The sequence below is a fragment of the Bactrocera neohumeralis genome, chromosome 3 (genome assembly GCF_024586455.1).
Source record: "Bactrocera neohumeralis isolate Rockhampton chromosome 3, APGP_CSIRO_Bneo_wtdbg2-racon-allhic-juicebox.fasta_v2, whole genome shotgun sequence".
NCBI classification, from domain to species: domain Eukaryota; kingdom Metazoa; phylum Arthropoda; class Insecta; order Diptera; family Tephritidae; genus Bactrocera; species Bactrocera neohumeralis.
In genome coordinates, this window is record NC_065920.1 from 12,400,013 (window position 1) to 12,417,442 (window position 17,430).

At 31.7% G+C, this 17,430-nt stretch overlaps 1 protein-coding gene across 5 annotated transcripts in view; it reads right to left on the bottom strand.

Annotated features, from left to right (window-relative positions):
* Positions 1–1,724: 1,724 nt before the first annotated feature.
* The window catches only part of LOC126752260 (uncharacterized), a 106,370-nt gene continuing 90,664 nt past the window's right edge, over positions 1,725–17,430 (bottom strand). For 2 of the 5 annotated variants that reach the window (XM_050462951.1, XM_050462950.1), the window contains 11 exons: positions 12,215–12,460; positions 11,961–12,139; positions 11,639–11,719; positions 11,118–11,466; positions 10,844–10,912; positions 10,347–10,748; positions 10,085–10,279; positions 6,391–6,560; positions 5,935–6,046; positions 5,284–5,304; positions 1,725–3,589 (listed from right to left, as the gene is read on the bottom strand). In XM_050462951.1, coding sequence (XP_050318908.1) covers positions 3,398–3,589; positions 5,284–5,304; positions 5,935–6,046; positions 6,391–6,560; positions 10,085–10,279; positions 10,347–10,748; positions 10,844–10,912; positions 11,118–11,466; positions 11,639–11,719; positions 11,961–12,139; positions 12,215–12,460 — 2,016 coding nt within the window. In that variant the 3' untranslated portion in view covers positions 1,725–3,397. Of the gene's footprint in view, positions 3,590–5,283; positions 5,305–5,934; positions 6,047–6,390; positions 6,561–6,924; positions 7,141–10,084; positions 10,280–10,346; positions 10,749–10,843; positions 10,913–11,117; positions 11,467–11,638; positions 11,720–11,960; positions 12,140–12,214; positions 12,461–17,430 lie in introns of those variants that run through there. The other 3 variants (XM_050462953.1, XM_050462952.1, XM_050462954.1) reach the window with 3 other exon arrangements.

Genomic DNA, 17,430 nt, shown 5'->3' on the forward strand with positions numbered 1-17,430 from the left:
TCGAAGTACTATATGTTTTAATTAAGCTTCGTGCCATGAAGCTTTTTTTGGAAGCTTATTTACAAAACAGTATTTTTGAATTTGTATTTTTTTACGTTTAAAATTATGCAACAACTGGTGTTTTTATGAACTCTGTATAATCATTCTTAGTCAACAAATTCAACAACATCGCGTCTATAATTATTTTTTACACTTTATTTCATATTATTTGAATTATTTTTCAGCTTGATGCAGGAGCTAGAGCTAGTATTGATTTTTTTCAATTTTGCTTAAAAAATTATATGGTAAAAATGGCATTTTTCGCAATACACTTACATATAGACATATGTATATGGATTTCTAACGAAAGAGAGCGCACTAAATTGTGCTCTGTTCACACATATACAGTTAACATGTAGATATTACGACTATAAGCTCCAATTTTACAACTGATTTGAGTACTTTTTTGGCTTTTCAGTTAAACTGCGCACACACATACATACCATACATGTGTGTGTGTGTAATGTTTAAAGTATTATCTGCGCTTTATCATAGGACTAATAGTATTTGAAGCTCTCATTAAACTCAATGCGCCGCTCAAATTAGGCTTCGGCTTCAATTACATACAGACATCAATAGCTAAGCATTTTACAGCGAAGTTTGTGCAAAAATTGTGTTGGAAAAGGCAAATTATAGTAACTATACAGAGACTAAAAGCCGAAAAGCAAAGTTGAGGAACCAAATTAAAGCGAGTTAGTTGGTAATGGTAGTTTTCGCTTTGGAAAAACGCTTGCTGCTGGAAAGTATACCTCATTACTGTTATTTCTTTATTTATATATATACTACTATACTACTGGTTATACTATAATATGTAGGTTATATATGTACAGGCGCTTCGTCTTGGTAGGGGGACAAAAAGTTTGCTGCTTTCTAAGCTTTAAGTTTTTTTCAGTAAATTTTCATTTTCGTTAAATTGTTAGTAAATTTTTCTACAGCATTTCACATACATACATACATTTTATGTCAACAATTTTAGGTTTCTTATGCTAAATGTTCATCTTCTACTGTAAGTTTGTGCATTTTGTTTTGAGTTTTTAAAAAGTGCTTTAGTTACCGTAACAACTTTCAAAAAATCATTGTAACTTTTTTGTCTTCAGCACAATTCTAAAGTAAATGTTTTCACTGTTTTCTACAGAGGTGGGCTTCGCTCTTTATTATTATATTGTAGCACTTCCTTTTTATTAATGTTATTTTATTTCATTTACCGTTATTATTATTTTTTATTGTAAATCATATATTAGTAGTGTTTTTAAGCTTATTCGTATCATACATTTTGCTTAATATTTCGTTTATTTGCAGCAAATAATAAAAAAATATAATTTTTTATATTATTATCTTTCTTCTATTTGATTTTAAAATGACTTGGCGAAAATTAATATAAAAAAATAAGTCAAAGTAAAAGAAGGAAATTCGTAATCCTATAGAATTTCGGTTCTCAAAAGTGCCTTTTCTTCCAGAGAACAGTGGGAAAAGGGCGAGGTGGACAGGGACGCAGGGTTAAGCATCTATACGAATGGGTTCAAACTAGATAATCGAGTGGGAAGTGGTGCCTTTTGACAACAAAATCACCTTCCGTCTACCAGACCAATGTCTTCCAAACGGAGATTACAGAAATTAAAGAAAAGTTTTCTTGTTCTGACAAGGTGTTTGCTCTCAACAAGGAATATATTTATATATACCAAGTCGGTTTAAAATCACTAAAGTCTTTTACGGTTTTATAGAAGATGGTGAAAAGTCACTAAACTTGCTTAGGGTTTCATATAAAATGGTGAAGGAATACCTTGATCTCTTATTGGACATCTTATTTCACGATAAACCTGCAATGGAGTCCAGGTCATAGTGATATTCCTGGTAAGCAGATGAATTAGCCAGATCACCCTACAATTAGATCCCGGAAAAGAGTAAATTTACATGGACTATCGACAAATATGTTATAAACACAGCGGGGTCTCGGTGGAACCATTCTCTAACTTGTTCAACAAGCAGATATGCCAGCACACTACTAGTAACGTCATATAATGACTATTGTAGAAGCTGTCGGGAGGTAAAAGAAGAGGAGATAATAAAACGGCCTCTATGCGAATGTAAAGCTCTGTATAGGAAAAAGGTCGGAATCATCGGTCGAGGGTCTCATGACGATATTTCAAAGGTTGCACAGATAAACTTTTTGTACTGTTGAACTTCATCAGAAGCGCGGAGTGTTTCAGCAAGAAGACGACAGAGTGAGAGTTATTAGTCCCGGTGGTTTCACAATGGGCATCCTAAAGGTCTAGTCTGGGTGAAATGCGTTGTCAGACAGGCACTCTATATACCTAAACAAGGAAATAGTCGAATTGCTTATGAGAGCTCGCGGAGCTGAAACTTATGAAAGTTCAAAACATTCGTAAGCTTTTCATACGCAAGCAGCTAATGAGCTTTCGTTTGAATGTAGAGTACAGAGGTGTTATTAGTTCCCGTGGTTTCACAATGGGCTTCTTAAAGGTCTAGTCTAGGTCCTACCTACCTACCTAAATAAGGAAATAGTCTAATTGTTTATGAGAGTGCACGGAGCTGAAACTTATGAAAGCTCAAAACTTTCGAAAGCTTTTCACATGCAGAGAGCTAATGAGCTTTTGCTTAAATATGGAAAATAGCCGTAAATCCTTATTGATTTTAATCGACTTGCTTAATAATGTACTAATTGAGTTGGTTAACTAAAGTCCTCCACCGTATAATTTTGAAAAATTACTTAGATATATATTGGAGTTTTGCAGACTACAACATTTGGCTGTGCAACGAAAGTTTGGATCTAGGTTCAAGTACATTTTCGAAATGTTAGTACCCCAAAATTAGGCTCAGCTTGAAGTTGGCATTTATTTCATTGCCCTTTTAAGTTGCAAACAATTTTTTGGGTATGTTAAGACAGGATAACGAAGGAAAATCGATCATTTGAAAACTTATAAACTAAATATAAAGTTTTTGAAAAAAATTATATATTTTGTTTCACTAGAATTAAATAATGCTAAATTGATAAACTTCTTAGTAAAAATTTTAGAAAAATGTAAAAAAAATTATATATATACATATACATAGCTAAAATAATAAAATACGTTATAACTGCTTACCTTCTGAAGCGTATTTAAATCTATATGTCTGTATGTACATAATGAATTTGTCAGCTATCAGATCTTTGGAAATAGTTCCGTTTTAGGTGCTTACAACATTTTTCAAAAACAAAAAAGGTATTAATCACGTATCACCTTCAAAATCTTTTAACTTCATTTCTTATTATCACTTCACTCGATTTCATAATTTTTTACGATTTTTCTTTAACCACTTTGTCACGCTGCTTTCACACCCATGTTGTAGACTTTGTATTTCACTTCGAATGTGAGACGATTGAGTGTGAAATGGCGGAATGTGATAGCATTGAATGCGAAATGCCCGATATCTCGGCATCGGTCGGGCCCTCTACACTGCACACAGAGTCTTCGGGTGTGCGCGATGGTTCGGCTTCGGTGATTTCAATATCTTGATGATGCTTGTTGCTACGGTGTTTGGCACTTAGAGCCTGCAGTTGCGAAAAAATAAGTAAAACAAAGTGATTATTATAGGTAAATATATGATTTTTTTTAATTGTGTGATAGTTAATAAGTATGGACATCTATTAGGCGTACTGGCATTGTGCTGATATCATTTTTTTTATTTTGTATTATTAAAAGAGTTGAAGAAAAGTTGTGCGTTTACAAGATACGTATGTATGCAAAAACAAAAATATATATGTATGTATATAATGATGATATACAGTTAATACGAGCGCATGCTATTCGTGCTATTTCTACCTTCAAATCATTGAAATTATATATACATCCATGTATGGTATTAATGGGTGTTATAAGTGTAAAAACAAAATTTCAAATAAATCGTAGGAACCTGCATAATGATTTTTTTATTAAAAGGAAGCTATTTGGGAAGGGATTGTTCACATTTATGTACATATAAGTGATATTTGTTTTCTTACAAGGTATATTATAAAGATTTATACACGTACATATGTAAAAAGAGGAAGTCAGTGTCGAGAGTGTGTGCTGTGGTCGCAGAATTATCTTTATATCTTATCTTTAAAGGTTGTGTTGCCGAGTACCGATAAATAATTTATGTGCCCACATAAGTTATATATTTTTTCAGTGTTTAGATGGAACATAGGACCGACACAACTTATGAGGATATTATTTTATATATTCTTGATACAAGAAGACTCTATAAATTCATAAAAAAAGAGATTTTTTAAGGTATGTGAAAAGTCCTTTGAACGCATCGCAGCTTTAAACCTTGATCTTTAAAACTCATTATTGGCTTTATGAAGTCTAGTATAACATAAAAATCTAAAGCAACACAGATTTTCCTATAGTTGTGTGTGAAAGATAACACAGTTTGTTTCTGTGGCTTTGAAATGCAATGAAAAAGTGATATTTTTTATTTTTTTAATTTAATTTCATTTACACTATAATTGAAATTAATATTTTATTGTATTTATTTTTAATTGAAACACGAAGTTTAGTCGGTATGTCACATTAAAAACAATAAAATCGGCTGCTTTTTTATAAGCACAGTAAAGCTAATTTGTTTTTTACTCATTAAATGTAATAAATTAAAAACTATAATTATAATTAAATAATATAATTTAGTTTACTTCTGCTTACTAAAAACATAAAAAAGCCAAATTGAAAAAAAAAAAACCCGAACGAACGAAAAATACCGAAAAACAATTTAAGAAAGTATAGTGGTAAGGTTTGCGTGGTCACGAGTGTATATACAAATAATTTAGTTTAAAAGTTCTAGAGTTGCCGTTTAAAGGTTCTATCCCTCAATGGCCTAAATTTGGGGTTCCATATAGTCTTCTTTCGTTCTTCTTTGAGATTGATAGAAAGTATTTTCTGTTTTATTTGTATTATATAATGCAAAAGAAAACACGTTTCTGCACCCCCTAATACACTCTCCAACACACAACAACTCACAGCACACAATTTTATAGAAAGATTTTTGGACCAGTAATATATACAGAGTACTCGGGCACACCGAACGGATTTACAATTATATTCACACATTTAAGAGCAGAACAGGAAAGTAAGGTGGGTTTAATGTGGGACAACAAATTTTCAGGTCAAGAAGTTAATTAAAATACGAGGGATATTGGGGGATTTTATTCAAATTTGTTAGCTACACAAGTAGGAGAGATTTTGACGATGTGTTTTCGGTTCTTACCTTATCTTTGCTTCCTTTTTTCTACATGGTAACGAAATTGGTAACGAAAACATTTACGATAAATTAATAATGAACGTTTACAATTGAAAATGAATTGTTTACAAAATCAATATAAGAATTGGTATGCATGAAATCTCATTTATAAGCTAACTATGGGTAATACATATATGTATGTTTTATTATATATATTATATGTATGTGGGCTGTATAGACTATGTTTTCTGATATCATAACTTTTTGTATAAACAAACTGAATTTAAGGTTTAAGTAGGTTATGATTGTAATGCATGTAATTATATATGATAACCAACTGAATTAACACTAAATCGGGAATGAGGCTAAGCGAATGCTCAAATACTAAATTTTCTAATTCGCTAATTCCTGTTTTTAAATATGTATATATTATATTATATATATATATGTATACAAATCGATGTAGAGATTATAAATATACACTGATTTTGGACTCAGTAACTTTAAATCTGTAATAATGTATGCAAATTATGGCGAATTTTTAAACAAATACTATTTATAGTCAAAAATAAGGGTGTATATATATGTATTTTTAAATTTCTTGTTAGACATTTTCCTTTTTATGCATGGTGTGTGTGCTTTATGGCTAGAGGTTTCTAAATTATATGCAAAGCTTACTTGTAACGAGAAGCGACGATGTCCAGCTTTCCGTCCGCCACGTCGTTTACTTATATGCGGATTGTCTTGACGTAGGGTTTTATTCTTTAAAATTTCAAGTTGTGTATACAGTCTGCAAACAAATTTCATATATAAATATTATTATCTTCCGATATTAAATTAAACATATTTATGTATATTAGAGGCATTGACAATAAAGTACTTTATTACTAAAAAGTATGGATCTTAAAAACTGAACAAATTTATTTACAAAAATATATAATTTTTGAAATTTTTTTTAATACAAAAATATATTCTTTTTTTAAAAAACGATTTATTTACAATAATTTTAGATTTTTGAAAATTTTTTAATACAAAAAATATATTTTTTTTTATTTATAAATAATAAAATTTGAGGACTTTAAAAAATTTGCTCTGAACGCCTCTAATATACCGCTGGGTTTTGGTGCAACATACCTTTTAAGTTCAGCACGTATATCCTCTGGGCTCATTTCGGCAATGGTCAGTTCACCAATATCGGGATCACCCAAACATAGACCAGCATAACCACCGCCCAGACGTTGCGGATCGTTGACCTTGAAAGCATCCACAGGTAAACGTATTGATAGATTCATGGGCAAGGGGACCTGCAAGCTATGAATTTGCAACAAACACTGCCAAAACACACGAAGGATGGTAACGAAAATCATAACACAACAACAACAGAAGAGTGATAGTTACATACGTTGAAGATTTTGTATGTATGTTAGAAGAAATTAAGTAGGGATGAGAGAAAAAAATTATGATTATTTAAAAAAAAATTTAAGATTTGCTTAGAGAACAGAAATGTTAAAGAAAATCGCAAAAAAAAATTTTAAATAATAAAATTAATTAAAAAAAACTTCATTTTTAAATTTTAAATAAAATTTAATTTTAATTTTAATTTTAAAAAATTTAAATTTAAAAATTAAATTTTATTCAATTAAAAAATAACTTTAAAGCGAAATTATCACAAAAAAAATAGTAATTTGTTGGTGTTATTGTGTTGTGTCATATACGTTAGTACTAGTTGTTTGTGCAAACTGTTTGAACAAGGTTTCAACGTTTTTGAATTAAATTTTTTTTTGTTAAAGGAACGTGTTGTTGTAAATTTGCTTTGCAGGAGCTTAACTATTTGTGTGTTTTATTTGTGCGTTATTTTTATTGTACATTGTTCTGACGTTGGCGCTAAAGAACAGAAAAATAAAAGAACAAGAAAAATAAAAAAAATTGGCATTGAACTATCATAAAAAAATATTTAAAAAGTATAAAATATTTATAAAAAATATATAAAATATTTATAAAAAAATATAAAATATTTATAAAAAAATATGAAATATTTATAAAAAATATAAAATAGTTACAAAAATATATAAATTGTTTATAAAAAAATAACAAAAAAAAAATATCTATGTATATATATGAATGTAAAATTATAGCTGCCATTTTGAATTAAAAACTAAAACGAATAAAACGGTTTTAATGAAAATAAATTTTATAATATTATTTAAATAAAACTAATATATAATATAGCCAACCTAGCTTAAAGAGAGATAGTAAACTAATATACTTGTACACATAAATCTTTATTCTTAATGAGTTAAGGAAAATTTTCGGAGACAGAGAGAGATAGAAAGACAGTGGGCTCAGGGCTATTTTTGTAATTGGTATACATAATTATTTCTAAATAACTAATTATGGATTAATATCATATTTATGAGTAGCTATAAGCAAAAGTTTCTGCTGCCAAATTTTGGTTTGCGAATTTAGTTAAGAGACTTGTTAGGGTAATACGATAAGATATATTATTTTTACGAATTTTGACGATAGGAAACCGATTTTTGGCTTAATGAAAAAAATAACAAACTCTAAATTTTTAATTGAGAGCAAAATATGTTGAAAACATGCCATACAGCGAGCAGAAACAACAAGAACAAAAGTGCTGTCAAAATTGTCTCTATTGTATAAAGGTACATACATACACACATACATATATCATGTTGAGGACGGCGATGCGGCGATTAGTAGTAGTAGTAGTTTAAAAAAACTCACAAATATTAATAAGTATATTTAGATATTTGTCTTGATACGAAATAGTTTTTTTTCATTTAACAAAAAATAGTTCTGAATCAAAGCCAGAGTGACCCACCGGTGAGTCACGCCGTCCTCAACGTGATATACATATATACAGACATAGTAGCATAATTAGGCATTCATAAAATACAAGTAGTGTGGTGGTGGTAGAAAAATGTGATATTGTGTACATACATACAGAAGTATTAAATTAGGAAAGTATTTTATTTATTTTTATATTTTACATGTATGTATGTTTGATTGTGTAAGATACATAGTATGTCTATGTATGAAAATAATATTTCCACCATTAATTTCTATGCGATATAATCGCGGAGTTATTTTATACTAGCTATTATTTCGAGTTAAAAATAATGTTTAACAATTATTGTTTGAAAAAAAAAATAATAAAATAAATTGTCAAAAATGGTATATATTTATTACAATGTGTTTGACTTAAGTTTACAGATTATAAAAAATATAAAACATTATGTTATGCTCTCCTGAATTAAATGCGTTTAACAACCACATGCAGATGCAATTATAGCTTGAGTACTATTAAATCTAATAGCTTCCGACTAATTCATGCATTATCTAAGTTAGTGCTACCAATGAAAAGTTTGAGGCTAAGAGGAAAATAAAAATATTTAATTCAATAACAACAAAATTTGCAATTAACACAAACAAATTATGAAAACAAACGCACGCAGAACACTTGCAGCAACTTCATAGCTCGACTTTATTTTTTGGTTTTAATTTATATTTATAAATATATAACTTTTCAATTATTTGCATATATAATTAAAATGGTTTGTTATTATATACAGTTAGTTTTATTAGTACTTTTAATAGTTAATAAATAATTAATTACTTTTTTTTTAACTGAAAACAAAAATAATTTATTATTTTTCAAATACAAAGCGTTAAAAACGAAAAACAGTTTCCTTTGACACATTTGCTTGACATTTACTTTTTATAAACGCATGTAATGTATACAAATGGTGTTCAATTTACAGAGAATATGAAAAGAAATTATGTGCCGAATATTTAACTATTATAACACAATGTAAAAAGTCTTTATGCGCTATAAATAAACTTTTTAGAGGAAACCAAAATGTGCTTAAAAAAGTGAGTTTTCAATGAATATATTATACAAATATTCCCCCATTAAAAAAAATAAAATAATTTTTTTTAGATAATTTATTAGAATGGACAATATTATTAAATTTATTGCTAAATTATTGAAATTGCAGGAGACAAAGCAGTTTAAAGCTTTCAGTTTTGATAATGGAAAAGCTTTAACAAGAGTTTCGACACATTTTTAAATATTTTGCTTTTTAAGTTTAAAATTATTAATTTTAATGCTTTTGTGAAATATTTTTCAGAAAAAAGTTATGGTTCTTAGAAAAAATGACAGCACAAAAGGCTAATAAGGATTATGAGTACAAAACTGTTAAATTTTTTGAATATATGGAAAGCATTTATATAACTCTTTGTAGGCTTTTATTTTGCTATTTTATTTTTAATTTAATTTTGAAGAAGAATATACGCTACCGATGGGTATTTTGCTTAAATTATATAATATTTTAGTTGATTTAATATTATGTTGTTGCTAAAGACCAAACCTGGTCTATGCGTGGCTCATGAGTCTGTCAGAGTAACCTAACCTAATCTAATATAATGTTGTGGAAGCGATAACCTGAAGAGTCAATGTTTACTTAAAAAAAAGTAAAATCCAAAATTTACTCGTTAATTAGAGGTATTAGTTATTTAATTTAGAAATACTGAGTTATCAATTCCAACTATCAAACATTTAAGGATACTTATACTGGAAACTCCGCAGCTGTAGCGCACCTTCACTAACTTTGTTTTCTATATTACTACTTTCTGACGCAAAACTTATATACTTTCAATAATTAATAGATAATTTTAACTTAAATCAATTAAAAAAAATATTACATGGAACTTAACAAACGATCTCTGCTTCATCTTCTTCCTCTTCGTCAACATCATCATCATCATTATGACCAACTTCTTCAACTTCTGCTTGATGACTCACCTGCTTATGCTGATACCACAATTTTGGCACAAATATCAAACCCAACGCCATGGTGTTGGTCAATTGTGAGCGCAGGAAAAGCGCTAAAAATATAGCGCTCGGACTCATTTCGGGCAAATAGAAGAAACGCAGCACATAGAATGTGGTCGACACTAGAAATTCGATGGCCAGTGTCGCAACGAGGAACTGCCTTTCCTGGAAGCATAAAATTAGCATATATGTACGTAACAGAGTTTAACAGCGCGGTTTGCATGTTACTCACTCTAAATTGCGTGTTGGCATTGCGACTGGCGAAAGCTAAATGCAAGCCGAAGCAGAGTATTAACACTTCGCTGACCTGTGTCACATATTCCCACTTAAGTGGCAGGCAAGTGTTTGTGCGCTGCTCACGCAATGTGCCCAACTGTGACACATCGATCAGATCTAGTGCGGCGGCAGTGAAGGCGGCCATATAACAGGTGACCGCAAATACCATTGTGCCCAAATATTTCAGCAAATCGATGTCGCGCAACACCCAACGATGCGCCTTGCGTGTACGAAAATCGACCAGATGGCGATACAGTTTCAATATGATGGCACCGTAGCAGGTGATGAAGCCAAGTTCACGCAGCCATGGTTCAAGTAGACAGCGTTCGGTGGTGGCGGGAAAGAAATGGACGGCAACCTTGAGGGAGGAAGAGAGAAAAGAGGACGGAATGAGGAATGAAAGAGCTATATTTGGATTTAGGCTTTTGTTTAGTCTTTTTACTTTTTACTTACCGATGCATAAAGTAATATGATTCCCAATAAAATTGTTTCCAGCACTGTCCACATGCCTGAAGCAATAGCCTGAAAATATTGAAAGCACAAATTATTTGAAGATTTTTTATTAGATTTTTGAGAAATATTGAAACAATTTATTATGTTAGGTTATATTAGTGAAAATTATACCAAGAAATCCGACAAACTAAATAACAACTTTAACACAAATAAAAAAATATAAATATATTTAAAAAAAAATGAAATTATTTCAAAATTCAATGGTTATGCTCACCTTACATTTTCTCTGCCGGAACACAATTACACTCAGTACGATACAACAAAGTATGCATGCGCCCAATACCGAGCCCACAGATACATTTAATAAGCTCTCCATTGACACAACCTCAGGTGGTTCACCCAGTAGGCAGACACCATGTTGATCACATGTTGTACAGCCATCGGGACAGGGTATGCAAGAATAATTGCCATAACCCTCGGATGCTTCCACGATATCACCGCGAAAACCCTGTAGTGTTGAGTTGGGCAAATAGAAGGATTCACGACAGATGCAGGTGTAGACATCTCGTGTCGCCGAGGGTTTATTCTCGGTAAGCAAACAAAATGTGGTGTTGCGATCGCAGCTGTAGAAATGCGGAAGAAATAAAAAATAATTAATTTAAAACGATAATAATAATTAGGTTTGGTTAGGATTGATAAAGCATAAAATATGGAGACTTGTATAGATTTTGGGTTCTACAAATTAAATTTACTTAAAGAAAAACGCAGTATCAAAATACAATAATATGAAATTACCCATGCTTTCGTCCGAAAACTTCCTCCAGCCCATCATTACAGACGTCCTCATCAGCAGCAATAAAGGCGACAGCTCCAATTCTGAAAAATGCAAAGTTTTTTACATGAAAAGTACTAACAATGTAAAGTGATAAGTAAGAGTGATGTTTATGAGTATTTAGACTAAAAGCCACTAGTTTTATACACCCAAAACATATAGTAAATGACGAATGGAACCGATTTTTTTTTTTTTTTTTGAAATTTGAATTTGAAATTAACACCTCCTTGATCAGCCTGCTGCAAATACTGAATTCTTGCTTCAATTCACTGCATAATAACTTACTTTATTTTATTTTCACTAAATGTAATGCGAAACGGCCACAGCCAACGTCTTTTCAACACATTGCAATCCCGGAATGGTGCACCCCACTCCTGTGCGCCCTCGGTGCTGTTCCACGCCACACCCAATTCACGCCAATAGGAACCAAGTATTGCTTTATTGTGTATCTGATCCGGTGGTATCTGCCACACACAAATAAAAGGCGAAATAAAAACATGAACAGAGAGATATTATTTTCAAAAAGTGTCAGCACTCACCGTTACGTCATCCCTGAACTTGACCACAACCGTTTGTATGCTCGGCGCTGCAATTGCAAACGCCAACAGATTCTCATCCTCGTTTAATGCATAACTGGCAATGCCGTTGGCACGACGTCGCAGCTCTTCACGCAATTCCGCGGTGATGGCCTGCTGCGATGGTGGGCCTGAGGTGCCAAATTTATTCGTAATAAATTCAGTGAATTGGCGTGCAGCATCTTCGGCGATGTCGGAGAAATCGAAAAACTGCAGGAAAACAAAAAAATAAAGTTGTAAAAACTTTTAATTAATATACGAAGACAATAAAAATGTTGTATATATTTTTTTAAAATAAACAAGAAGGAAAATTAAAACAAGAAATAATGTTAACTTCGGATGCAACAGAGCTATAATACCCTTCACAAGCATAAAGTATTCCGAAATAAAAATATATGAACTTGATGTTGTTCGGTTAGATTGGAGGATGGAGTCACTTGTAGAAGCTCACGCAAGTGAGGAAAGTTCTCTGATTGCTGTTCACTTGGGAGTGGCCAGAAACGATTCTTTTACATATGGCTCAAGCAGCTCACGACTTCCGGTCATAGATAAAGTATCCTCTGGGTAAACAAAGAACATCCGTTTGAAGGCGAGCTAAAGCGAGAAGGCGAACCATCCCTCCACAGGGTTGTGCGCTGCGTTTGGGATCCGCCACGTCAAAACCGTCCAAAGCAATGAAAATGAAATAACAGCCTGGGAAGAAAAAACCCCCTTTTTATGTGAAGCAAATGAGTCTGGTAGTGAACGAGGACAAGACGAAATATCTCCTGTCATTAAACAAACAGTCGTCGCATTCGCGACTAGGCTCCCACGTCACTGTTGACAGTCATAACTTCGAAGTCGTAGATACTTTCGTCTATCTCAGAACCAGTATTAACGGCAACAACAGTGTCAGCATCGAAATCCAACGCAGAATAACTCTTGCCAGGTGCTGCTTCGGACTGTGTAGGCAATGGAAAAATAAAGTCCTCTCTCGACGAACAAAAATAAAATTCTATTAATCACTCATTATTCCCGTCCTTCTATATGGTGCAGAGGCATGGAAGGTGACAACATCTGATGAGTCGGCGTTACGAGTTTTCTAGAGAAAAGTTCTCCGGTTTTTTGAGCATTGGCTTCGGCGAATATCGCATTCGCAGATATATGACGACATTGACATAGTTCGGCGAATTAAAAGACAGCGGCTACGCTGGCTAGGACATGTTGTCAAATGGACGAAAACACTCCAGCTCTGAAAGTATTCGACGTAGCATCCGTCGGGGTATGAGATCCATTCCGTTGGTAAGACCAGATGGAGAAGGACCTGGCTGGCCGTTTCTGCATAATTATGTATGTCAAGTTCTTCAAGTCTTCTTTGAGTTCGTTAATCCATCTTGTTACGTTTGCTTTAGTGATGAATGTGTGGTCTCTGCAATTTTCTTCTGAGCTCTCTTGTTGTCTTGTTAGATGGCCGAGCCATTTTTGGTCGCCATGCTTTGATAAAGCGTATGACATTTTCACCTTGTATAAGCTGATATAGCTCATCGCTCTACCTCATACCTTTTATTGCTCTAAAGATTTCTCTTAGGATTGAGAAAGTTAGTTTATCTTAAATTCTAAATATTTTTTTCTTTTTTTTTACTGACTCAGTAGTTGCTCACTTTGACGCACAGAAAGTATTAATATTTCCGTAAACCAATTCCATTTGGAATGCCTTTAGCTGCCTTGAATGTTATCGGGCGCATTCGTTACTCACACCCTTAGTGAATCATGTTAAAACATTAACGTTTTCTTTAACGCTTTAGCAAAACAATTTCAGAAATCATCTAAAGCGGAAATGATTCATCAATAATGACGCTAGGCAAGCGAAATATGTTCGGAAAATCCCAATATTTACATTTAAAATATATAATTTCAAACCTAAATTATTTAACTTTATATTTCTACTATATAAATATATATATATAGCCGAATATAAATGTATAAGTATAAGCGTATCACATTAATATTCACCGAAAATATTTTGCTAAAAATAGCTTCTTATTCAATTTCACAATTTCACCAACATAACGGCGCTCGTGGGCACCTACCGTCTGTGTGGCTCGTGCATATCAAGTGGCTGCCATCTGGAAGCCCAAAAAGTTTAATGTGAATTTAACACGAGACTACATTCTTACACTGCTATACATACAATCCCACACAACCAACTTTGATAGGTTTGGCACAGAGAAGAAGATTTTTTTTGAATTTACGCAACATAACTGGCAAGCGCGCCAACAAGATTTGTGTACAAACAAATTTATTATGTTTACTTGTATTTGTGCGAAAGCAGCAAAACAAAACATTATTTTGTGTGCGAATTAAGGTGGGCGTGTACACATACATATTTTCATTATAGTACAAACACTGACATTTCTACACATACGTCTGTATGCATAAAAGAATACTTCACACATTGGCATGTACTCATATGTGTGTGTAAGTGGGCACACCTCATTCTACGAAATTCGTTAACTCACTCATATGGATTGTAGACTATTCAATAGAAATTACCTTTTCATTGTTGAACTTAAAGCTTTTTCTTTGCATTCAATACAAACTCAATACACGGTAAAAACGTCTGGCACGTGTGTGCTCTGAAATGCGTGCCATTGAATCAATGACTCACTATTTAAAGCTAATGGATCCATTAAAGTGTGGCTGATTCTTGAAATTCATGAAAAGGCGTTTACTAATGAATACATGAGAATAATTTGCTTGTGTGGGTGCATTTAGTACAAGTAAAAAAGAAAAAAAAAAGTAAATAAAAAATGGTACACCATGTCGTATGATGAACATGCGATGCATGCATGTGGACTTGAGTTGTTCTATCGAAGTTTAATGCTAAAAATTTATTGATATTGATTCACTGAGCGTTGGATTAAAAAAAGGAAATTGTTTGCGTAGAAGTGAATATTCACTGAGTATGCCGTAAACATTGAAAGCAATAAAAAGATATATATTAAAATTCATTGCTAAGACATAAATATGCAGTCTTATTAAAAACAGTACATGTTGAACAAAATAAAATAATAAATAATAAAATAGAAAAATATTTTATTTTTAAAAAATTTGATCTGATTATAATTTATCAATTTGTTGAGCAATATTTTTTCAAAATATCTCCCGTTTAATAGATAACCGCTCAGCTCAATCAGCCTACGGTTTTTTCCTGTTTTGAAAATTTTCAAATTTGCTGCAGTGATAACTCGAAAACAAATAATACGATCGTCATGAAATTTCTGCCTGTTCTGTGTATAATTCTACATACAATGACCTATTGGTTTTTGATCTGATCAAACATCGAATTTTTTCAGGCCAGCAAAAATTGATAACTCAAAAAATATTATTTTTTGTTTAGTTTCACTGTGTATTCTTGAATCATGTATAAATATATGTATATATATATACCCTGTATAATTTCAAAACATCCCTCTGGTTTGGTTCTTGTCTTGTGATAACACGTTTACATTACTTTGATTAAAAAGTTTAAACAAGTGGCAATCCGTCCCAAAGAAATATTTTCTATGAAATTTATTTTTTAGTTTAATTCAGAAGACAATCGTCCTCAAAAAAATATTTTTTATGAAATTTCTTTTTTAATTTATTTTTTAGTTTGGTTCTCACATTGTGATTGCTATCTTCATATTTCCATTTAATTTCAAAAAATTAAACAGATGGCAACTCGCCTTAAAAAAATTTTCACTGACATCTCTTTTCAACTTTGTTTCATTTATTTAGTTATTATTGTGATAGCACGTTTAGATTGCCGTTTCCGTTTGATTAAAAAATTTAAACACGTGGTTTTCACTGAAATTAAATTTTTTAACCTGTTTCTGAAACCTCTCCAGTTTGATTTTCATTTTAACACTATAACGCTTCCATTACTTTGAAAAAAGTTTAAACAGGTGGCAACCCGCCTCAACAAACAATATCTATGAAATTTCTTTTTCAGTTTATTTCTCAAGCTTGGCTCTCATATTGTGATAACTACATTAAAATTTAATTGAAAAAATTTTCCAATCCATTTAAAAATTTAACAGATGGCAACTCGCCTTAAAAAGTATTTTCACTGAAACCTTTTTAACCTTGCTTCTCTAGTTTGGTTCTCGTATTGTGAAAGCACGTTTCGATTACTGCTCCATTTGATTACAAAATTTAAACATATGGCAACCCGGTTGAAAAAATATTTTCACTGAAATCTAGTTTTTTTTACCTGTTTCTGAAACTATTCCAATTTGATTTTCTTTTTTTTTATGTATTTATAATTTTCAAATATGTGGCAACCTTTGCATTTTTCGATATTTTCTTCAAAAAGCATTTTTAACCTTTTTCTGAAACTTCCCCTTCTTCTTTTTACTATCTTCTTTTTGTTTTTACAATTTTCAAAAAAGTGGCAACTTTTGGTTTTTTCGAAATTAACTTTGCAAACACATTGCATCATTGAAGAATTTTCGAGAGATTTGTAATAAATTTAATAGTAATAAGATCTAAGTAAGAACCCTGTAAATCATCTCATCCTGCTTCAGCACTACTCTTTTGCTTAGCACTATATGAATCGGCGTACTAAGCTAACGTCGAAGCTAATTAAATTCTTTTTAAATATAACTGAGAGCAGAGAAAATGTAATGAATATTACAGTAATAGACGATAATCTGACGAGAGTGTAGAACATATTTTTGATTTCAACAATCATTTATAACTCGAACCATTAACTGCATATTTGCATTATAGATATGTATTTGATCAACGTTTCATAGTCGAGTGATAAAATAAGTTATTTATAAAATTAATATATTGTACATTCATTGTTCGATTAGAACAATACATCATAATTTAGATTGAACGGCTAAACGGTATCAATCACAAGGGGAAAAATGTTGCTGTTGGTCGCCAAAAACAAATACAAATAAAGTACTAATGGTTATTGAACCGTGTAGAAACAAAAGCACACATACACTCACACAACTATTCGTGAATATACATATATATAAAAACTTATACGAGCTTATACATATTTATTTTAGCATCAGCATTTGCAATAAAAACACCCACAAACATTGCCACCCCAACAGCAAAAGGCAAATAAGGAAAACCAAATAGCAACCAAAAAAGCCACAAACGCGTGAAGGCAACGAAAATTCGCAAGTGTGTGGCAGCAG